This window comes from Carcharodon carcharias, chromosome 2 (assembly GCF_017639515.1).
Source record: "Carcharodon carcharias isolate sCarCar2 chromosome 2, sCarCar2.pri, whole genome shotgun sequence".
NCBI classification, from domain to species: Eukaryota; Metazoa; Chordata; class Chondrichthyes; order Lamniformes; family Lamnidae; genus Carcharodon; species Carcharodon carcharias.
The window spans coordinates 143342665-143367070 of NC_054468.1; the positions used below are offsets into that span (position 1 = coordinate 143342665).

Sequence of the window (24406 nt, forward strand, 5' to 3'; positions counted from 1 at the left end):
TTTCCTTTTCCCACCTATTTCCATTATATATAAAAAAAAACCCACTAGAGCTATACATTGAGCGCCCTACCATACATTCTTAATTAGCACATTCGTTTAGATGATAAGTATGCCTGGCACGTGTGGATGGTGAGTGGTCCCACGGACGGGATGAGAACAATGAAGGTGTGTATGAGAGAATGAATGGTGATGTCCCTTGAACTGGCAATGAGTGAGGTCCCTGTGGATATGTGATGGGTTTGTGAATGTGTGAATTGAGATTGTGAGAAGAGTGACTTACCCTGGCGGAACAGGGGAGATTATTCATCCTCTTGCGCCACTGGGTGGCTGTCCCCTTTTGAAGGGCATTAGCATTTACCACAGCTGCCACTGCCTTCCAAGCCTGGTTGGTCATGACCTCTAAATTGTGGCACAGATCCACAGGACAAACTATGCTTTGTGACCCTGACTACACATGGCTTTATTGCCCAGGTGCTGGCAGGTCGACCCAACTAATTTTGCCAACCCCCCCAACTCATGTGTCTCTGTGCTCTCTTCTCCAGTCACCTCCCGCAAGACATGTGTCTGTATGCTCTCCTCCCCTGTCATCTCTGCCCCCCACCAGTGAAGCCTTTGCCCTCCAGTCCCTTCCCTTGGCTCTGTCTTGTCTCAGCACACATCCCCCCGCCTCAATCAAGCCTTTGTCTCCCAGACCCATCCACCCCTCCACCCTCGTTACTGCTGGTCTCGCATGGTAATTCTTACCTCTGACGCCCACATTGAGTTTCCACTGGTCTTAGTTGTGTAGCTTGGTATGGAATTGGAGCAGCCGCAATTGCAGCTCAATGAAAGCTAGGCGAACACACCTCGAGGTCATGCGTGAAGTGATACTCACCAGTTGCATGTCGCTTATTTCCGGTCAGGAATCACGCCGGTCTAATTAGCTGCTGGTGTGGCCATTTGATCTGTAATGGGGACGTGATTCTGGCGAGCTGCCTTTTTAATGAGTATTCATGATATTCAATTTTTCTTTTCATTCACAGGAAATGGGCTTCGCTGGCTGGGCCAGCATTTATTGCCCATCCATAGTTGCCCTTGAGAAGGTGGTGGTGAGCTACCTTCCTGAACCGCTGCAGTCCATGAGGTGATTCATGACTGGATATAAGTGCCAGTGCAAATGTGGTTCCCAACATGGTGTGGTGGGCTACCTGACCCACCATGAAAGTCGAGAGTGGGAAATTGTAAACTATTTTTGCGCCGGTGGGAAACTGTGCCACCCGCCATGACTCCTGTTGCTGATGGGACCAGAAAATCCTGCCTATGATCTCAAATTCAAAACGATTAATTTAGCTCACATCTACTGCTTTTACTGGAGGTAGCTTCATTGTTCTATCATCCTCCATCTCCATCCCCAGTCCAGGAAGGTGCAAAGCCTGTCAGTCTTGTGTTAGTCATGTTAGCATGGTGTGCAGGACATGGCCAGTCACTCACACACACCAGTCCTGGGGGTTGGTGGCTTGATATTCTTTTGCTAAACCAAGTAAACTTAACAATATGAGGGACAAATTAAAGGCAGTCCCTTAAAGGGATACCGCAAAAAGAAAGACAAAATATTAAAGGAAACTTACAAACATCAAATTAAAACTTGATTAAAGGGGTCAATAAAACACCCCTGTCCCCGCGGTGCCCACCAGGAAGGAAGGCTTCAATCGTGCCAACGGACACCACATGCTCCCTCTCCGGGGACACCCGGCTGTGAACGTAGCCGTGGAAGAGGGGCAGACAGTCAGGCTGGACGATCCCCTCAATCGGCCACTGCCTGGACCTGTTAATGGCCAACTTGGCCAGGCCCAGAAGCAGGTTCACAAGGAGGCCCTCCCCCTCCTGGCCTCCCTCTGCACCGGTTGCCCTAAGATGAAGGATCAGGAGTGTGGGACTGAAGTGCAAACAAAACAGAAGTAACAGGTTTTTCAGCTAACTGAAAAGGGAGTGCAGCCTACAAGAACCTATATATGCATGGTCTACGGACTCCACAAGGCCGCAAAACACACAGGCATCTTGGGAGTCTGTGAACCGACACATCCTACGGTTGTATGGAACTGCTGCCTGCAATACCCTCCACCCCAGGTCCCTGAAGGTAAAAGGGAGGACTCCCACGTAGAGAACCCTCCACTGGGAGCCTCTGCCATTGATGGCAACAAGGCACACCATGGTGTTGTACGTCATAATTCAGGCCATGCACCTGGCGGAAGAAATATGTCACCAGGGTACACCATCTAGGAGGAAGCTTGATGTAAAGGTGTCGCTGCAGGCCTGAAGGCAGAAAGTTGTCACCTGGATGCATAGGCACGCCAGTGCCTGACTGCCTTGGCTAAGCAGGAGACTCAGAACCTCAGCAGCAGCTCAGTGCAGCCTTTTGTCCCAGAAAAAATCGACAAGCATCTCTGGATTTTTGTAACAGACTCCAGGGAAGGGTCAAAGTGACCAACCAGTACCACAGCATCGCAGTGGTCAGCTGGTGGCTTGATACTGGGCCACAGATGGCACAGTCACAGTCAGGGGAGGCATCTGCAGCCTGTAGATGGAGAACAGGTAATGTGGGGTGTGGCAGGGGGCCACTCTATGTTCTCAAGGGGGCAGTCTCTGTAAGTCGCAGTAAATTGGGTCTTAAGATGGGGAGGGGTCAGGTCCACATGGGGCATCAGCATATCAACATCAAACGGTTCAGGGGGGGAGAACAGGGAAATCAACAATTATAACGATGGGATCAAGGATTAGAGGGGGAGGAAAGAGAGTTATTGGAGGGAGGGAAACTGGCACATGATGCTCCTCCAGAATGATGGAAGGGGTTTCGATATTCACGTGGGGAGTTGGGGGGGGGGGGGGGGTGCGGTGGTAGGGGTGGGGGGCTCAAAGCTGCTCTGGTCGTAAAACCTCAGAATCACCATTTTTTCAAGCTGATCCAGTGTTGAAAAACAAGCTATGTAAAGAATTGCCGGGGAGGGCTGTCAGGGTTTGTGGGACGAGTCGACAACTGCACTTGTGGGCCTAAGAAGGGGTACCTTACTAATTTCCGCTTTTCTAAGTGTAGAGGATGGCACAGCAGAGACTTGTTAGGAACAGTCAAATGCTAATTTAGGGAATGTGGCACCTTACCTCATGTTGCGAATTCTTGCGAGTGTATTAACCTGATTGCCACCATTGTAGGATTGGCTTCCAAAGCCCTTTGTCCCTCTCATGGGAAATCCCGAATCTCAGAAGGAACAAACTGAAAAGGGACCACGGCCCAAAATGCATTTGCCTAATGGCCCTAACACCTCTAAACCTTGCAGCTGGTAGTTTAAGATTTTGAAGACCTCCCCCACCTACAAAACTCTCATAATATGAGTGCAGGTTGGGGTTGTTGTGTAATCCAGAGGATACAGTCTGACAGTATCCTGACTGAGGATTCTCTTGCCTAGTTGAACTCAGTCAGATTCAAGCCCCTGTGTCAAAGCCCTGTCATGCCTGTGTCATTTGGGTGGAGGAGGGACTTGGTTGGTGGGGCGAGTGCCCTACTGGTGATCCAGAAGGCTGTAATAGTGCTCCAAGGGTCTAAGTGGGGATGTAATGGCTGGGATAAAAGTGACCCATGGGCTCCACTTTGGCTTCCTAGTTACCAGCTGGAAGGTGATCATTGCGGGCTTATGTTCATTCATGTTTCTGTTCAATGTTTCTGCAGGCATGGGCACGAGTGCCTCATGGATGGAGCAAGCAACATTGCATTCACCCTGGCAATCATGCAACTAAGGAGGAGGGGAAGAAGGGCCCATTGCTGCCAGGCTGGGGTAAGGAAAGAGCCTCACCCTGATGAACAATGGCTAGCGGGGTTCCCTCAAGACCCAGAAGCTGGGCCTGACTGAGCAATGGAATGGAGGCCTCTGGCAAGATCAAGGATGTACAGAAGACACCTCTCATACCTCTAGATGAGCAAGAAGCAGTGTCGTAGATGCCTTTGCATGCCTAGGGATGTGGTGGCCCACATCTGCCACATTCTCCAGGGGGAGTTGACACCACAGGGACTGGGAGGCCACCTAATGCCAGTGGCTTCAAAAGTGACCACTGCTCTGAACTCCTTCATGAGTGGCTCATGTCAGGGCTCCACTTAGGACCTCTGGGGGATTTCTCAAGCATCTCCTCACAAATGCATTTGAGGGGTTACAGACGCCCTATTTAGCAAGGCATACAATGACGTCCAGTTCTCCTTAGATGAAGCCAGCCAGGCTGCCAGAGCAGTGGGGTTTGCAACAATCTCTGGATTCCCACAGGTGCAGGGTACCATCAACTGCACTTACATGGCTTGAAGAGCTCCCTGACAGCAACCACTACAATTCATCAACAGGAAAGGGTTCTCTCAATGTGCAGCTGGTCTGCAACCACCAGAAGCAGATAATGTAGGCATGTGCGAGAAACCCTGGAAGTTCCTACAACTCATACATCTTGAATCACTCACAGGTGCCACAGATCTTCGAGGGCCCTCAGCGCATCCAGGGTTGGTTCCTCAGTGACAAAGTCTACCTGCAAAGGATGTGGTTGATGATGTCTGTTTGGCGGCTACAAAGTGCCTCCTAGGGAAGGTATAACGCTGTTCATTCTGCAACGTGCTCATTGATTGAACAGACCATTGTCTTTTTGAAGATGGGTTTTTGATGTCTGGATAGGTCAGGTGTTGCTCTCCAGTACCCTCCCCAGAGGGTCTCTTGCATCACTGTGGCTTGTTGCACTTGACACAACCTGGCACTCCAAAGCTGGGATGACTTACAAGAATGAGAGATGGAGGAGCTGAGTGTCTCCTCTGATAAAGAGGACTTCAAGAGGGCTGAGCTCGATGAGGATGAGGAAGCTGAGGTTCCGGAGGAAGAGCCCATAGCATGGGCTAGACAAGGCAGGTGTGCACGTGATTTGCTATAGCCATCAAAGTCCAGAAGGATGATGACAAATAGCTCATACAAGTCTCTTTCACCAGTGCCTTCCATGCTGGGTCCACTTTACCATCTTGGTTGCAATCCTAATCATCTTAACTTGCACATCCATCTCCGAATGAGGACTTACACGCTTGCGTCAAAATGTCCTCATCCTTGGAAGGTACAACAGCCTTGGGAGGATGTAGCCTTTCTGATATGGGACAATAACATTTTGTGAGCAAGTTGAGTTGGTGCGACCTCTTCAAGCATCTCGCCAACATTCCACTGCTTATGAAGAGGCAGCAGCAGCACTGCAATCCTTAGTGCTCTTGTGGGAGTTTGCCTGCAGTCTGGCAAGGTGCCTCAAAGAGGACAATTATCACTCTGTTGTTCTCGCCTTTGTGTGCGAGGTTGATTCTGAATCCCCACTGCAGTTTGCCTGCACAGGCAATTGTTCATGCAAGACAAGTGTTCAGGCCTCATCATCATACCCAGTCCCTAGCATTAGATATATGTTCAAGACGCAGTCATCTGTAACTCTCAGTAATGGATGCAAGGCTGTAACCTCAGCTCACTTTTCAATGGACTATGAAAGCTTCAGCAGCAGAAACCAGGCACACCGATGTGATGGTAAGTTGCACATTAACCATGGCCAGAATATTGCTGTGGGCATGTGGGGGTGGGCCCGACATGCTGACGTGCAAGATGACACGCAATGATGTTGAGCATGTGTCCTGACGTCATTGCGCGTCATTTAGATCTTTTGTTCGGCGGGTGCTGCTGGAGGCGGCTGCGCATCTGCCGAACTGTCAAAGGCCTATTAATGTCATTAGGGAAGTAATTTAGATAATTAACAGCGCTGCCCATCTAACCTTAAGGTTGGTGGGCAAGCGAAGAGCCCAGGCAGCCTTCACGTTTTTCAGGAAACTTCATCCATGGGAGGGATGAGGTTTCCTGAAGGTTTAATAAAATCAATAAATAAATTTTGCTAAATTGACAAACATGTCCCAGTTCATGTGAGACTGATACATGAGGGGACATGTATAAATAATTTTTCTCTTTCTTTATTAAAAAATTTCAATAGGTACTTAATCTCCCTGAGGCACGGAACTGCCTCAGGGAGATTTCTACGCTCTTTTGCACACGTGCGTGAAAGGGCGGTGGCCTCCACTCTCCCTCCTTTCCCCGCCCGCACAGGTAGCGCTGTGCTACCTGCTGTGTGTCACGCTGGGTGGGCCTTAATTGTCTTGCTACATCCCAGGCATCCACAGCAGAGGTAGAGGCCCTGTTGTGTGTGATGACCTTGACGGGTATCCCCTGGAGGTCCGAGGCCTGGAGGCCCCAGGTCTGCTTTGGGTCTCCTGCTGTGAGGCAGGTGCACCCTTCTTGCCCTGTGGAGCTGCAGATTGGGTCACAGGCAGAGGGGATTGGAATCGGCTGGACACTCTTGAAGTCACCTGGATGGATGGACCTGGGGTGTTCAACTGACACTCCTCCTCCTTAGGGGTACCCAAGGGCCCTTTGCCTGACATCTTGAGAAGGGACACCTGGAGTGAGGCCGGGTAACCCGTCCCCCTCTTGTCAGCTACTGATAGATCCCAACTATGGCTAGAGCAATGGAGTGCAGGTCCTGGCGCCTTTCAGATGCAATGTCCTGGTCAAAGGTCTCTATGGCAATCATTGACCTTAGTGTGCTGGTATGTCGGCTTTATGACATCAGACTGAACGCAGACAGACTTCTCAATCGTCTGTTGAAGTCTGGTGACAGCATCTAACAACTCTGCCTGATGTTTCCATATCTGTCTTTGCAGTTTCAACATCTGTGATAGGATCGAGTTCACAGGCTCTGATTTGGACTCTGCAGGAGCCTGGCCTCCAGCAGTGCTCCAAGTGCTGGTGACCTTGCATGTCTCTGCCTTCTCCCGCTGTGGACCCGAACCTGTGCTGTGCTCACCAGATTGTGACCCTGAGCCTGCTCTACAACTAGGTTCCACTGAGGTGTATGTCTCTGTGCTGGTGGAAGGTGCAGGTGAACGATGTGGCTGGTCTTCATGCAGTGTGTCCTCAGGATCCTCATCTGAGGTGGCATGGGGTCTGGGGCTGATGGGCTGGCTGCCGGTCAGCCTCTTCCTTTTCCTGCTCATGCCTGTCAAAGAGACAAGAAATAATTAGCAATTGGTGCATAGTGAACAACATTACAAAGCATTCAAAGTTTAGTTGGGTGACCGATGAGCTGTTGATGGGTCCTCACTGGCTTGGGAGACACCCATCCCACCTTTGGCGCAAGCACGGCCCTGGTCCTCACCGGCCATCTCTGCTGTACGCTCTTCATACTGGGTGAGGGCCCTGAGCTCTGATACCCCCCCCTCCAGTTTTGGATCTCTCCCTTTTGTTGTGGGCAGTCTTCTCCTGCATAAAGACAAATATACAGATGGTGAACAGGGTGGATGCCAAGGCAGATGATGAGGATACCTGCCTTCTTTGAGTGCTGAGTAGACCTGTGTAAGGGCTGAAGATGTGAGCTGCACAGATATGAGAACAGATGAAGATGTCAAAGTGAATGTGAGTCAGTGATGATGTCTCTTGTGATGGTAGTATGTGAGATCTTTGTGGACTGTAACCTGCAAATGCCTGATAGGCTTGTGAGAGTTGAGAGTGAGGAGACGGTTGACTTAACCCAGCTGCTTGGATGAGATCATTCATCCTTTTCCTCCACAGGATGGGGGTTCTCGTCTGAGGAGCGTTGGTGCTGACTGCCCTGGCAACCTCCTCCCAACCTGGCGTGGTGGAGTTCCTTCTGGCATCACGGGGGTAAATGATATCCAGGCATGCCTCCAGAGAATCCAGAAGTGCCCCCAATGCATTGTTACTGAACTTGGGGGCAGTAGGCTTCTTTCCTTTCAGAGCCATCACTCGCCATGACCAGTCCTGGACTTAGAGAGTGAATGACATGTACGGGTGCAGTTTAAATATGGTGCCCGGTAAGATGATCTAATGAGGTCACGGCAGGGCAGACGAACCCAACCTACCCCTTCACGAGATTCAACATGATTCACACATTTATGCATATATAATAAGCGGAAAAGCAGATGATCTGGTACGGAAACCCGCCACTTCTGCTGGGGGGAAACACGCCGCTTTTCCCACTCGCCATTGCACTTAGTCTCTGGAATAGAAATTTTAACCTCCAGGGTTTTTTGCTGGTCAAGAGAATGTGAGTAAATGGAATCACAATACAGACTGATCCATTGAATGGTAGAACAGGCTTAAAAAGCTGATATTTCACCTTTCTTCTATTTTTACTTAGTTCTGTTGACGGGTCATTCAGACTCGAAACGTTAACTGTGTTCCTCTCCGCAGATGCTGCCAGACCTGCTGAGTTTTTCCAGGTATTTTTGTTTTTGTTTTAAAAAGCTGAATGGCCTACTCCTATTCCTAAGTACTGCCACTTTCTTCTCCCCTCTCCCTAAAGTTATGTAGTACTTTTTCTACAAACCCAGCCAAAAAAAATAATGAATGTACCAAGTATATATAAAAGTCAGTACAGGTTTCAAATGCATCCCCTCTTAAGTGACAGTGCAATACTCCACCACCACACTGACAGACCATTTTCACAGCAAGGTATTCTAAATTAATTTACATATTCCAAAATAGGCAAGCGTTTGAGTTCTTTGTGATAAGAATTAATTGCCCCATAAAACGCAAAATACTAAAGACTGAAATATTTCTTTCTTGCAAACACTGCATTTAAAATATTTTTATTGCGCAATTACCTTGCCATCTGGGTATTGGACTTCCTCTCTGACATCGTCATGAGTAACGTTACTCTTAAAGTAAGTAGATGCTTGTCTTGATAAAACAGAGCTTGGCCTTGAAACCTGAAATATCAAAAACAATTCATTACAGCAAGCTAAAGAAAAAGCAGTGGTTGGAGTTCTGCATAAAGAACAAACAATTATAGAGGATCCACAAAGAAAGCTACAGATAGGTTACAGCAATAAATGAAGATCCTGTTTGTGGAATCAAATTGGGTGGAAAGTCATTACCAGAGGACATTACTGAATGGCTATTCCTTGTCATTCCTCCCGCTATGCACCATAAATCATCTGCAGTATTCTGGAGGACTTTGCTTTTACTATGTAAATAATGAAACCATATTTTATAAATTTATTTTAAGTATCTGATGTGCAAAAAGTACAGACCACAATCTCCCTTCAATGTACTGTTTTTACTTTTTGAAGTGAAATGTGCTTTAGAAGCCTGAATGAAGTTGTATTTTCCAGCTTCAAAATTTGCTGAATTAAAGGAAACTGCAAAAGAAACTCTGGAGGAAGTTTTATTCTGGCCAAACTTGATGCACATATATTCACACTCAGAAGCAACACCTCCTGCACACATTGTTTTACCTGGCTAACATATAGGATAATACTCCAGACTTATTCAGAATTAAGGGGAGAATTTTCTCCCCATTGGGTGGGCCGGTTGGGAGTGGGCACGGAGCCGATCGCCGCCCGTGATCAGCTGCACGCTGCCATTTTACGTGGGTGGGCCAATTATAGGTCGCCCAGCGTGACGCGCACCTGGTAGTGCTCATCGCTACCTGTGCAGGCGGGGAGAGGAAGGAGAGGAAAATGGCGAAAGAGCACAGAAATCTCCCTGAAGCATAGAGCTGCCAAAGGGAGATTAATTTCATAATGAGAGTTTTCAATAAATACGGTAAAAAAATCATTTACACATGTGCCCTCATGGAACTGCGTCACATGTGCTGGGACATGATTTTGAAATGTTCGAAAAATATTTATTAATTTAATAAATATTTCATGAAACCTCATCCTGCCTGTGGATGAGGTTTCATGAAAAATGGGAAGGTTGCTTGGGCTCTTCGCCCACTCACCAACCTTAAGGTTGGACGGGCAGCCCTGTCAATTTCTTTAATTGGTTTATTAATGGCCTTAACAGGCCTTTGACAGTTTGGCAGGCGCACAGCTGACTCCGGTGCATGACCGCTGAATGGAAGATTGGAATGACATGCAGTGACATCGGGACGCAGACCCGACGTCACCCCGTGTCATTTTATGCGTCAGCGTGCGGGGCCCGTCCCCACATGCCAAACAGAAAATTCTCCCCTAAGTGTTTAGTTTATCAAGGAAACTATCATTAGTGACAATGAAAAATACAAACATTCTGTTCAAGGTCAAAACCGATTTGTCTGCCATCCAGTGGAGTCTTCCTCCCACTTAGGGTTGCACCGCGACTCCTGCGGCCCGAAGGAGGTCTCTCCTGTGATCTGGAGGCTGTGCTCCTGTTCAAAGTTTTTGTTTCTTGAATCTGTGTTAACAATGTATAAAGTAATTAACAAAGACAACTCACTCTAAAAACACATACTTGTTCAATGTAGGCATTAAAAAAGCACATTACTTTTTGTTTAATCATTAGTTGTCCATTTAATTGGTAATATTCTGTTTTCTTTTAAAACTACATCAAGGTGTGGTAGAAATAATTGATGGACTGAACAACTAAAGCTACAATAATTTATGAACTTCAAACAAACAATACCACAAATTAGTCTAAAATGCTCTTTGTTATCAGCATAATTTAAAAACACAAGTACATAGGTACCTATCACAGGATTAATCAATAACCTCATAGTAATAGTGTCTCTAGGTGACAACGATCATCGTATGATAGAATGTCAATATAAGAACATAAAAACTAGGAGCAGGAGTAGGCAATTCAGCCCCTCGAGCCTGCCCCGCCATTTCGGCCTCTACTCCAATTTCCCGTCCTCTCCCCATAACCTTCCAACCCATTACAAATGAAAAATCTGTCTATCACATCCCAGCATCCACTGCACTCTGAGGTAATAAATTCCACAGATTCACGACACCCTGAGGAAAGTAATTCCTCCTCATCTCTGATCTAAATCTACCACCCCTTAACCTAAAACTACGGCCTCTCATTCTAGAATGCCCCACAAAGGGAAACATTTGCTCCATGTCTACTTTGTCTAATCCCTTTAGCATCTTATATACCTCAATTAGATCGCCTTTCATCCTTCTAAACTCTAGCGAGTATAGGCCTAAACTGCTTAATCTCTCCTCATAAGACAAGCCCTGCATCTCTGGATTCAATCTAGTGAACCTCCTCTGAACTGCCTCCAATGCAACTACATCCTTCCTCAAGGAAGGGGACCAAAACTGTGCACAGTACTCCAGGTGCGGTCTCACCAATGCCTTGTACAGTTGCAACAACACTTACCTATTTTTATACTTTATTCCTTTAGCAATAAATGCCAAAATTCCGTTTGCCTTCCTTATTACCTGCTGTACCTGCATACTAGCTTTCAACGATTCATGCACGAGGACATCCAGATCCCTCTGCACTGAAGCATTCTGAAGTTTCGCTCCACTTAAATAAGAAGTTGCCTTTTTATTCTCCCGACCAAAATGGATAACCTCACACTTATCCACGTTAAACTCCATCTGCCAAATTTTGGCCCATTCACCTAACCTATCCATTTCCATTTGTAAATTTCTTACTTTTTCATTGCAACTTACTTTTCCACCTATTTTGGTGTCATCTGCAAATTTAGTTATAGTACCTTCTATCCCTGAATCCAAGTCATTAATATAGATTGTAAGTAGTTGGGGCCCAAGGACCGTGCCCTGTGGCACCCCACTAGTTACAGCTTGCCATCCAGAAAAAGACCCATTTATCCCAACTCTCTGCTTTCTGTTGTTAGCTAATCCTCTATCCAAGCTAATATATTACCCCTAACTCTGTGTGATCTTATCTTGTGTATTAATCTTTTGTGTGGCACCTTATCAAAGGTCTTCTGGAAGTCCAGATATACTGCATCTACAGGATCCCCATTATCCACTTTGCTTGTCACATCTTCAAAGAACTCTAGCAAATTAGTCAAACACGATTTATTCTTCATAAAACCATGGTGACTCTGATGGATTGCATTTTGACTTTCCAAATGCCCCATTACTACTTCCTTAATAATGGATTCCAACAGTTACCCAATGACAAACGTTAAACTAACTGATCTATAGTTTCCTACTTTCTGCCTCGCCCATTTTTTGAATAAGAGCGTTATATTAGCATTTTTCCAATCCACTGGAACCTTTCCAGAATCCAGGAAATTTTGGAGTGTTATAGCCAATGCATCCACTATCTCCGCTGCCACTTTCTTTAAGACCCTGGGATGTAGGTCATCAGGTCCTGGGGGCTTGCCACCCTTTAATCCCAATGGTTTGCTCAGTACTTTTTCTCTAGTGATGGTGATTGTTCTAAGTTCCTCCTCTATACCCTCTGCACTACCTGTTAATATTGGGGGATACTAGTGTCCTCCACCATGAAAACTGAGGCAAAATATTGATTAAGTGTCTCTGCCATTCCTGCGTTCCCCACTATTAACTCCCCAGTCTCATCCTCCAAGGGACCGACATTCACTTTAGTTACTCTCTTTCCTTTTATATACTTGTAGAAGCTTTTGCTATCAGTTTTTACATTTTGCGCTAGTTTTCTTTCATAATTTACCTTTGCTCCTTTTATTATTTTTTTTAGTAACCCTTTGTTGATCTCTAAAAGTTTCCCAATATTCCAACCTGCCACTGACCTTTGCAATTTGGTATGCCTTAGTTCTTACCTTTATGTTATCTTTAACTTCCTTGCTTAGCCATGGATGCTTTTTCCCCCTCTTACCATCTTTCTTCCTCTTTGGAATATATTTTGCTTGGGAGGAATTGAATATCTCCTTAAATATCTGCCACTGTTCATCAACTATCCTACCTTGTAGTCTTCCTGTCCAGTCCACTAGGGCTAAATCTGCCCTCAGGCCTGTGTAGTTACCTTTGTTTAACTCCAGAACACTAGTGTGGAACTGAAGTTTCTCACTCTCAAACTGAACTTGAAATTCTAGCATGCTATGATCACTCTTCTCTCAAGGATCCTTTCCTATGAGATCATTAATTAATCCCATCTCATTACACAAAACCAAATCCAGAGTAGCCTGCTCCCTGGTTGGTTCCACAACGTATTGCTCCAAGAAACAACCTCTAATACACTCTATGAACTCTCCCTCGAGGCTACCGTTGCCAATTTGATCAGTCCAGTCTATATGCATATTAAAATCACCCATGATTATTGCTGTGCCTTTCTTACATGCTCCCAGTATTTCCTGGTTTATACTGTACCCTACTGCTGAACTACTGTTTGGGGACCTATAGATTGCTCCCACCAGGGGCTTCTTTCCCTTGCTATTTCTCATTTCTACCCAGACTGACTCTATGTCTTGCTCTCCAGTGCCTATATCATTCCTCAGTATAGAACTGATCTCTTCCTTTACTAACAAAGCTACACCACCTCCTTTTCCTTCCTGCCTATCCTTCCGAAACACTGAGTACCCTTGGATATTCAACTTGCAAACCTGTTCTTCCTGTAACCACGTCTCAGTAATCGCCACCAAATCATATCTATTTATCTCTATTTGCGCTGTTAACTCATTACTTTTATTCCGAATGCTACATGCATTCAGATACAAAGCCTTTAAGTTTTTCCTATTGTCAATTTTCCCTACTCTCATATGATTCTTTGGTGCAACATGGCATTCACACACTCTGTCCCTTCCTTTCACTCTTTGGTAACAATCAGCCTCGTCACTAGCCTGCACTCTTACCCTCTCCTTAAACTTTGATTTTTTTTTATATTTCCATGCAACTGAACCCTCCCCCCAACTATTTGGTTTAAAGCCCTATCTACAACCCTAGTTATGCAATTCGCCTGGACACTGATCTCAGCATGATTCAATTGGAGTCCATCCGAAAGGAATAGCTCCCTCTTTCCCCAGTATTGATGCAAATGTCCCATGAATTCAAACCCATTTCTACCACACCAATTTTTGAGCCACGTTCAGTTTGAAGTCAAGTTCAGTTTGAAGGTGAGAAGTGTGAGTCTAAGACTGCTGTTTTAAACCTAAATAAAGATAATTATAAAGATATGAAGGCAAAGTTGACTGAAGTGAACTAGGAAACTAGATTAAAAGTTAGGACTGTAGAGATGCAGTAACAGTAACTCTCAGCAAAGATTTATCCCAGTGAGAAAGAAAGGCTCTTTGAGAAGGATGTATCATCTGTAGCTAAATAAGAAAGTTAAGGATAGTATCAAATTGAAAGAAACACTGCAAAGTTAATGGTAAGTCAGAAGATTGGACCAAATTTAAGAACCAGCAAAGAAAGACTGAAAAGAAAGAGGGAGAAATTAAAGTATGAAAGAACACAGGCTAGAAATATAGGCTGGGATTTTCTGGTCCTGCTCATGGTAGGAATTGGCACAGGTGGGACCAGGAAATCAGGAGGGCAGCCTGAAGTCTGTTGACTTTGGGTGGGGGTTTCTGGTCCCGCCGCTGGCAGGACCAGAAAATCCCACCCATAAAAACAGATAGCAAGTGTTTCTACAAATATTTAAAAAAGAAAAGAGCAACTAAAGCTAGTGCTGGTCCTCTAGACAGTGAGTCTGGGGAATTAATAATAGAAAACTATTATAATTAATTATATAATTATTACAACAAAGGAAATGGAGGAAGCTTTGAACAGGTATTTTGTGTGTCTTCACTGTAGAAGACATAGGGCAAGATTTTCCGCATCTGCCCGCCGCCACGATCTTCAAGTCCTGCTGCAAGTCAATGGACTTCTAGCTGGGGTGCCGACAGCGATGGGGCCGGAAAATCCTGGCCTTAGAAAACATCTCAAAGATGCTTGAAATTCAAGAGGTGAAAGGGAGAGAGGAACTTAAAACAATCAGCATCACCAGAGAAAAGGCACTGAGAAAACAATTAGACCTAAAGTCTGCCAAGTTCTCAGAAGCTGATGGCCTGCATCCTATGGTTTTAAGAGAAGTGGCTGTAGAAAGAGTAGATGCACTGACTATAGTCTTCTAAAATACCTTAGGTTCTGGAAGGGTTTAAGTGGATTGGAAAATAGCAAATGTAACACCTTTATTCAAGAAAGGACGGAGTCAGAAAGCAAGAAACTATAAGCAGTTAGCCTAACATTTGTCATAGGTAAATTGCTAGAATCTATTATTAAGTAGATTATAGCAGGGCACTTGGGAAATCATAATGCAATCAGCCAGAGTCACCGTGGTTTTGTGAAAGGGAAATCATGTATAGCTAATTTATTGGAGTTCTTTGAGGAAGTAACATGAAATGTGGATAAGGGGGAATCTGTAGGTGCGGCATATTTGGATTTCCAAAAGGCATTTGATAAGGTGCCACGTTAAAGGTGCTACACAAAATAAGAGCTCATGTTGTAGGGGGTAACATATTAGCATGGATTAAGGATTGGTTAGCTAACAGGAAGCAGAGAGTAGGGATAAATGGTTAATTTTCAGGTTGGCAAACTGTAACTAGTAGAGTGCCACGGATCAGTGCTGGGGCCTCAACTATTTACAATATATATGTCAATGCCTTGGATGAGGATACTGAATTTATGGCAGTTAAATTTGCTAATGACACCAAGACAGGCAGGATAGTATGTTATCAAGAAGAGTTAAAGAGCCTACAAAGGGATATAGATAAGTTAAGTGACTGAGAAAAAAATTGCCAGATGGAGTATAATGAGGGAAAATGTGAACTTGTCTACTTTATCAGGAAAAACAGAAAAGCAGTATACTATTTAAATGGAGAGAGATTGCAGAGCTCTGTGGTACAGAGGATCTGGGTGCCCTGGTACATGAACCACAAAAAGTTAACATGCAGGTACAGCAAGTAATGAGGAATGCTGGTGTTTATTGCAAAGGGAATGGAATATAAAAGTGAAGAAGCTTTACTGAAGCTGTATAGGGCCTTGGTGATATCACATCTGGAGTGCTGTGTGTCTCCTTATTTGAAAATGGATATAATTGTGTTAGAAGTAGTTCAGAGAAGGTTCACTTGACTCATTCCTGGGATGAGGGGTTTATCTTATGAAGAAAGGTTAAACAGGATTATACCCATTGAAGTTTAGAAGAATGAGAAGTGACCTTACTGAAAACATATAAGATCCTGAGAGTGGATGCCTGGAGGATTTGTCCTCATGTTGGGGAGACTAGAACCAGGGGACACAGCGTAAGAATAAGAGGTCTCTCTTTTGAGATGGAGACGAGGAGAATGTTTTCTCGCAGAGAGTCATTAGTATGTGGAAATCTCTTCCCAGAAATCAGTGGAGGCCGGGTCATTGACTTTATTCAAGGCTGAGTTAGGTAGATTTTTGATAGACAATGGAGTCAAGAGTTATGGGGGCAGACAGGAACGTTGAATTGAACCCACAACCAGTTCAGCCATGATCTTATCAAATGGTGGAGAATGTTGAAGGGGCCGAATAGCCTACTTCTGATCCTAAGCCTTATGTTCCTATATGTCAACCTGGCACAGAATGACTTTAATGCTGAATTAGTAAGTTGTGTCTTCTATTCAGTTTGTACTACAGTGATTAGAATGAAAGCACTTTTCAATGTAGCACTCTAGTAGCAGGAACAATTTGCTGTGTAGTATGCATCACCTGTCACCTGGCACAGTTGTTTCTACTGCAAATTCCAGTTTCAGGTCATTATCATGTTCTATGTAAGCTTCCATGTTCAACTCATCTGAAGAAATTCACAGCCATTTAAAAGGAAATGTACTTCTACCACAAAAATAGTTTAAATCTTTTGGTTTAGCTTATGGATTTTAAAACTAAAGGATACCATACCTTTGATAATACTCCTTGAAAGCCTACCTTTTTGTTCATGGGCTAATAAACTCACTTTAGACTAGCGAATCTTTAAAACTTCAGCTTCAATCTTTGGAAGAGAGACCTTATTCTTTGACAGTGTCTACTGCAAATATCTACAGGAAATCTTGTGTTCCAGCTAGGCATAAAGCTAAAATCCTGACCTCTGACCCCTTGCAGCTCCTTGGGCTGCTAACCCAAACTGTTGCCATACTTCTCAAGATCCCAGAACTTTTCCCTAACGTTCCCAGGTCTCAGGGCTGCACCCAATGCTGTAAAGTCAGAGGCCTATTGGTGCAAAGTGGACATTGAGCTTTGAACATGCATCCAAAGACATGAGGCTTATTTCAAATTAGGCCTCAAGCACCTTGCATAAAGCTCACAAGCTGTGAATGCCAAAAGGGCATCCCGATACAGTTCCCGATTGAGCTCTTTGCAAAATTGGCCACCTTAGAATCTGAGGAGGCACCCTTCTCTACTGGCTCCAAAAGGTGAATAAGTAAAAAATGATTTAACTTTTGATTTATCATTGAGCATGTTCAAGAAATCGATAGACTTCTGGATACTAAAGATATTGAGGGATATGGGGATAGTGGGGAAAAATGGCATAGAGGTGGATGATCAGCCATGATCTGTTTGAATGAAGGAGCAGGCTGGATGGGCCAGATGGCCTACTACTGCTCCTATTTCCTATGTTCCTATGTTTTCATTGGCAACCCTTTAAGAGCTGCTGGTTAAACCATAATAGCCCAAAGCAACTTTTTCCAGTTCTGATGAAAGGTCATTGACCGGAAACATTAGATTTGTTTCATTTTTCAGGTGCTTTTGAAACAAAAATATTTTAATGGTTTGAAGGGAAAAGAAATTCAACAATCTGATATATACATAAAAGGAGGGGATGAGTTAAAAATGGAACTTTTAATTCTTTCTGTATGGTTAAGGGCATGTTGAGTTTAAAATAATTATTCGTTTTCTGTGTTTTCTTTTCCTGAGGTAGCATTATGGCTGATTTGAGAGCTTGGGCAGATTTTTCTGCCTGTCGGGTGGGCGGGCCTGACCCAATCTCTGGTGGGTGGGGAGCCAATCCCCACCAGAGAAGCGGGCCCCGCTGCCATTTTAAATGGGCGGGCCAATTAAGGCCCGCCCAGCGTGACATCCGCTGGGAAGCGCTATGCACTTCCTGTGCGGGTGGGGGGGTGATTCTCCAAATGCGAGAGTGCGGTCTTTCGCGCATGCGCACAAAAGAGCGCACATCTCCCTGAGGCTAAGTGCTGCCTCAGGGAGATTGCTGACAGCTGTATAAACTTTAAAAATAGAAAAATAATAAAATCCTTAACATGTCCCCCTCATGCGACAATGTCACACGAGATGGGACATATTAATAAATTTCACTGAAACTTTAATAAACTTTTTCAAACCCTACATGAAACCTCATCCTGCTGGTGGATGAGATTTCATGTTTTTCCAGAAGCCCGCCGAGGCTCCTGGCCTGCCCAGGGCAGGGCCTTTAATTGTTTTAATTATCCTGTCAATGGCCTCAATTGGCCATTGACAGGTCGGTGGGTAGACAGCTGATCTCGCTGTGCCCCCGCCTTCCTGAAAATTTAAATGGGGTGGGATGACGTCGGGAGTTCCCCTCAACATCATCCCACGTCATTTTGCCATCGGCGAGCAGGCCCTGCCCCCTGCTCGCCGACGGCAAAATCCAGCCCCTTGAGTTTAAAAGGATACAGACCTGGAGCAGGCAACTGAAACTTAAGGTAATATAAAAAAATTGGGGCATCAGCTAAAATAAAAATGAAGAAAATAACCATAAATACAAACACAATGCAACGCTCTAAGCTTGGATTCAGTTAAAAATAGGAAATTGAAGCATTCAGGGAGACCTTGCAGATGGGGGGAGTGGAGTGAAGCAAGGGTGGGTTCAGGGGTGAGGGTTGGAAACAAACCTGTAAACATTGTATAGAATTTATGAATTAATGCTATTAATCCAGAGCTTTGTACAGGTTTTGGGTGTGCAGGTAATGCACCTGGTTGGCTTAATAGGTGGAGTGGGCACTCTAGCCCCCATGAACAAGTTCTCTACTAGGAGTGCTAATTCATAAAAAATATTAGCCTAGTGTCTAAAAAATAAAATTAAATGTTTAATCCAAGAAATTATAAAATTCTAACCCTTGATAACTTAATTTCAAATGGAAACAAAATTAAACAAACAGGTATGCATTTTGCCAAGGTTCTTCGTTCATGTCTTCTGGTAAAGGCTGATAACCTATCATATAATTTGATAAACTGACATTACAACCACTGAATATATTGATGCCTAGTACTCTGATAGTAACATCATTCAATTGATTAATTATAGGAGATACCTGATCTTTGAATGATTCCTCAAGGCCAATTAGCTTGAAAAATTGGGCAGAAAAAACAATTTTCCTATTCTCCCCTACTTTTAGAATTAAAACACAATGGAGGTTACCATAGCCACAGGGAGAAAACAGGTACCAATGGCTGCTAATAAGAAATGCCTGCTTAGAAGTCTGGATTTTAAACAAATCTCAGGTTACGTGATTATTAAGGTTTGAACGTGCTTGTAGGCATTGAAACCAACAACTGGAGTTTTAGTACTCAAAAACAGAATAGGTACAATTTTCCTAGAGCATCACATCTACAGTTTTGTTACCATTGCAGCTTTGGATAGAAATTTTTGCAACCCGCCCCGCAGGTATGGACTGACAGGCAGATGGGGGTGTAAAATTGGTTGGCATAGCAGGTACCAGCATGCCTGTTGTCTATTCATCGCCACTGGAATTTTACCAGTGGTGGGGGAAGTGTTGTGGGCATACTGACACCCTTGGTCAATTGAGGCTCTTAAGTGGCTGATTAATAACCATTTAAGGGCCTCCTCCCACCAGCCTTCATGTTTTACCAATGGCCAAAGCCTTGGTGGCCTGACTGCAGGTTGGAGGCGGGGGGTGCCTCCTATTTGGGCACCCTGTGCCTAACGGAGACCCCACATACCCCAGTGGAGATAGCCCCCCCCACCTTGCTCTCCCTACCCTAGCTTCCCAATCGCCATACTCCTCCTCCCTCACTGAGGCCTGCCAAAATTCATTTACCCATTATCCAGCCTCCTCCACATATATTTGTCGGGGACTGACTGAAGCCCTAGAAGTAACCACTGGTGGCACTGTTGGGGATATTGGAGAGCTGTTGGCCATCTGATTGGTCAGCAGCAGTGGAGACTATGACCTCAAGCAGTTAATTGCTTGACAACCACAAAATCCAGTCATGGCTTTCCAGACTGGTGGAGGAGAGCTTGCTTCTGACTTTTCAGCCAGTGGATGGGGCCACTGCCTCATTCTGGCCTTCCTTACAGATGTACAACTATTCCTGATCCCTAATTACCCAAAGCTATCCTCACTCTAAAGCTCCATATGGTCTCATCACACACATCCTCCTACAGTGTCCAGATGCACTTCACCCTAACACTTCCAGCATTATCATTTCAGTCTTCCAGGGGCAAAATCCACATCGACACCCAAACCCATACCCAATCCCTCTACCCCCACCTCCTCTCTGCTGGAGGAAGATGAGGAGAGCAAGGAAGATGGCACTGTGTCATTGGTTACTACTGTTGCATGCACCAGTTCAGAGACTGGCACCATATTCAAAACCATACAATTCTAGAATAATGTGGACCGTTGGAGAACAGCTCAGGAGCAGCACCAAGCATAACTAAATATAAGGTGCTAACCTGGGGAATGTACAACACAGGACTACATGCATGCCATAGGCAAAGCAGATCAAACAGATCAGACCAAAGTGATTGGCAAAAGACCTGGATGGGACATGAGTAAAAAACTTATACAGTGAGTGGTTAGGTCTCGTGGATGTCACAGCAGATTCATTCATGGCTTTCAAACAGGAATTGGATATTATCTGAAAAGAAAAAAAATGCAAGGCTACAGGGAAAAAGTGGGGGGAGCGGGACTAGTTAAGTTGCTCTTGGAGAGAGCTGGACAAGACAGGCTAAATGACCTCCTCCTGTGCTGTAACCAGTCTATAATTCTATGGGCGGAATTGTCCCAGATTTGCACAAAGTAGGGTAGCAGGCAGAAAAAAGAACATTTCACCCGCCTGCTGCAATGGTGGCTTTCCATGCCACATCGTCCCAATCTCGCCTCATCATTCATGCATTCCCGGGAAACGTGCCGTTTCACTGGTGGGCTGCCTCCAATTCACCCGCCATGCCATCACCTCGCTGCTTCCTCACACCAGGTGCCATAGTTAAAGTGCAGCTGCATGCATACCTCTCATTGCTTCCAGCACAGGACAGCTGCACAGAAGACATGGCCCCAAAAGGCAAGAAGACTGCAGCCCCCAATTCAGTGTCCCTGGAACTCCTTTTGGATGCCATAGAGGCTCGCCATGATGTCCTCTACCCCTGCTCTGGGGAAGACCAACAAGCAAGGTCACCAATCTAGCCTGGGAGGTGGTGGCAGTGATGGTCAGTGCCAACGCCCTGCAAAAGAGGACAGCCACCCATTGCCAAAAGAGGATGAATGATATCTTCCATTCCACCAGGGCAAATCATTCCTTTCATCACTCTCAACTCACACATTCACAAACCCATCACACAACCACAGGGATCTCACTCTCTGCCAGAGCAAGGGGCATCAGCATTCATTCTCTCATACACAACTTCATTGTGCTCATCATGTTCATGGCACCACTCACCACTTAGACATGTCAGGCATAATTATTATCCAGCCTGGCAGGCAACCTGCTTACACTCTGTCTATCTGTATTCATGCAGGACAAGATGGCATTCAACAAAAGGGAGGTGCCGCAAACTGGTGGAAGGATGCCTGAAATCAAGGTCTTAACAGGCTTTGAAAATAGAGTCATCCAGCTAACAGGCAAAGATCTGGGCTGTTCCTGTGCTGACTGTGAGGTCGGCAGCATTCAACCAAGTGACGTTCCAGCAGTGCAACATCCATCAAACAACCTTGCTGTGAGTGAGGTGTCCTGTTTCACAAGCCACTGCCTTGTACTGATTATCTCTACTTGCTTTCACAGGCAAACCTGGGAAACAGCCAAGCAATTCCACGACCAAGGTCTTCAACACAAGCCCCGAGGAACACCTCAGAAGAGGAATCTGCTGAGACCCTCACTGAAGACCCATCACAGCACTCACCTACACCCTCCACCAGTGCAGGGTCACACACTTCGGTAGGGCCAAACTTTAGAGTTGTTCGGGATCACAATCTGGTGAACAAATCGCACTGTCTGATCCACAGCAGGCAGAGCAGGGACTCCCAGATTTCCAGCACTTGGAGGACTGCTGGAGACCAGAAATCTGCTGAATCTGAGTCAGATAACGAGCCTCTGGACTCGGTCATGTGCCAGCTGCAAAGGCAAGCTCAGGAACATCAGGAAGGGATGTCCTTTACACTCCTCGGATTGCAAGGCAGGATGGAGGAATCTATCTGCCTTCATTCTGAGGTGATAGCACCAGTATGCCAATGCACCAAGGTCAACACTAGTAGGGTGTTGGAGCCTGGAGGCTTGGTCCAGGACATTGATCCTGCACTGCTGCACGGCAAAACTCCATCACTGACGCCACAGTTGGCCAACAACAGTTTGAACTCGAGAGGGGTGTGGGGCAGCTCAATCTCACTCCAGAGTCCCCTTCTCCTCAAGGAGTCAGCCAGGGGCTCTCGGGCACCCATAGGGAGGAGGATCAGCAGGTACGCACCCTGGGGCCGTCGACCCAGGTGATTCGGGAGTGTTCGGCCCATCCAAATCCCCTCTTCCTGTGACCCCAGGCACTCCAGCCCCACAGGCCAAAGAGGGTACCACTGCCACACAGCAGGACACCGAATGCAGGCCAGGGCCCTTCAGAGAACACCCAACAAGGACATCACAGACAATGTAGCAGTCAGCAGGCTGCCTCCATCTCTGCTGTGGATGTCAGGGGTGCACCAAGACATGGTGGCAAGGTTAGAAAGGTTAAGAAGATGTAACTCTTTTGAGTCAAACAATTAGACTAAATTAACAAAATCAGGGATAAAGTAAAAGCAGCCCCTTAAAGGGAAACTGCAAAAACAAAGACAAAATTCAAAGGAAACTTACCAACATTAAAACAAAATGTGATCAAAAGGGTCTATAAAGCACACCAGTCCCTGTGGTGCCCACCGAGCACAGAAGGCCTCAATGGTGCTGGCAGATACCGCATACTACCTCTCCAGGGACACCCAGCCATGAACATAGCCACAGAAGAAAGGCAGACAGTCAGGTCAGACGACCCCCTCGATTGCCCGCTGCCTGGGCCTGTTAATGGCTAACTTGGCCAGACTCAGGAACAGGTTCACGAGGGGACCCTCCTCCTTCCCAGCCCCCCTCCGCACCAGGTGAAGAAGATGTAGTTGCACTGCCTGGGCAAGGTGGGGAAGATGTTTGCATTAGTAGGAGAGACTAGGACCCAAGGGCACAGCCTCAGAGTAAAGGGAAGGCCTTTCAGAACAGAGATGAGGAGAAACTTCTTTAGCCAGAGAGTGGTGAATCTCTGAAATTCATTGCCACAGAAGGCTGTGGAGGCCAGGTCATTGAGTGTATTTAAGACCTGGATAGATAGGTTCTTGATTGGTAAGGGGATCAAAGGTTACGGGGAGAAAGCGGGAGAATGGGGTTGAGAAACTTATCAGCCATGATTGAATGGCAGAGCAGACTCGATGGGCCAAATGGCCTAATTTCTGCTCCTATGTCTTATGGTCTTATAATGTTCACTTTGTTAGTAAACTCCCAAGAATGTCTCTTTGCCTATGGCTCCTTATTCTAATGAACAGTGTTCGTGTCACTCAGATGTGAAACCTTGGTCCCTGCACAAGATAAAGGCAGGTGTTTCAGTCCAGGGCCTCTTCCCTGAGCTTTGTATAACCTTCCCAGCACACTGATGGGGTGCCTTCACTGTCTCTGGTCTCATCAGTCATGCCTGCACCTTGCTGGGGCTTATCTTTGCTGCCAGAATGTTTTGGGCCAGCAGCACAGAGTTCTGTCATTCTGTCTGTGTGCTCCCAGCACCTGCGCGGTATGGCTGGTCCCCATCTCATCAGCGTCTCTGTCCACTGATAGTGTGGTCCTGAAGGGTTCAGCTCATGAAGGATGCCATAGGATCAGGAAAAGTTAAAGATTCCCTGCTGCACCTCCTTGATATGACCCTGTTCACAGAGCACAAGCAAGCTGTCATCAGCCAGACAGGAGTCAGACATTCACATAAGCTATGTGAGGATCTATGGAGTGTCCTCACTACATGTCATCATCATCCTCCTGCAATGTTGCGACTTTGGGCATCTGTTGCGTCTCCACGACAGGAGCCTTATCACAGAAGGTGGCAGCTTTTGATATCCCACAGAGGTCACCTGAGAATCCCTGAAAGGAGCCACTAGTATGAAAAGTGAGTGTTGCAGTCACTTTCATGGCCACTGGCAGTGAATGTCCTCCATATCCCAATGGTTCCAAATCCTGAAGCAGGTGCCAGATGTAACAAACCAGTTCCCTGGACATGCGGTCTTCAGCAACGCTGGTTCTCAGTCAACTGCATGAATGACAAACACTGCTTGTAGATCCTGTGTCTAGCTAGGCACCGACCAGTGACAGCTCGCTGTGGCTCTTCCTGAAGGTACTGCTCCTCCCTCTACCCACCCTGCCACCTTTGTCACTCTCTTCTCC

At 45.8% G+C, this 24406-nt stretch overlaps 1 protein-coding gene across 1 annotated transcript in view; it reads right to left on the reverse strand.

Annotated features, from left to right (window-relative positions):
- Window positions 1–24406, reverse strand: part of si:ch211-140l13.3 (centromere protein J) — a 334615-nt gene that overhangs the window by 53017 nt on the left and 257192 nt on the right. The window contains exons 15-16 of the mRNA XM_041206857.1: window positions 10104–10250; window positions 8696–8800 (exon numbers count right to left, since the gene is read on the reverse strand). Coding sequence (XP_041062791.1) covers window positions 8696–8800; window positions 10104–10250 — 252 coding nt within the window. The remainder of the gene's footprint in view (window positions 1–8695; window positions 8801–10103; window positions 10251–24406) is intronic.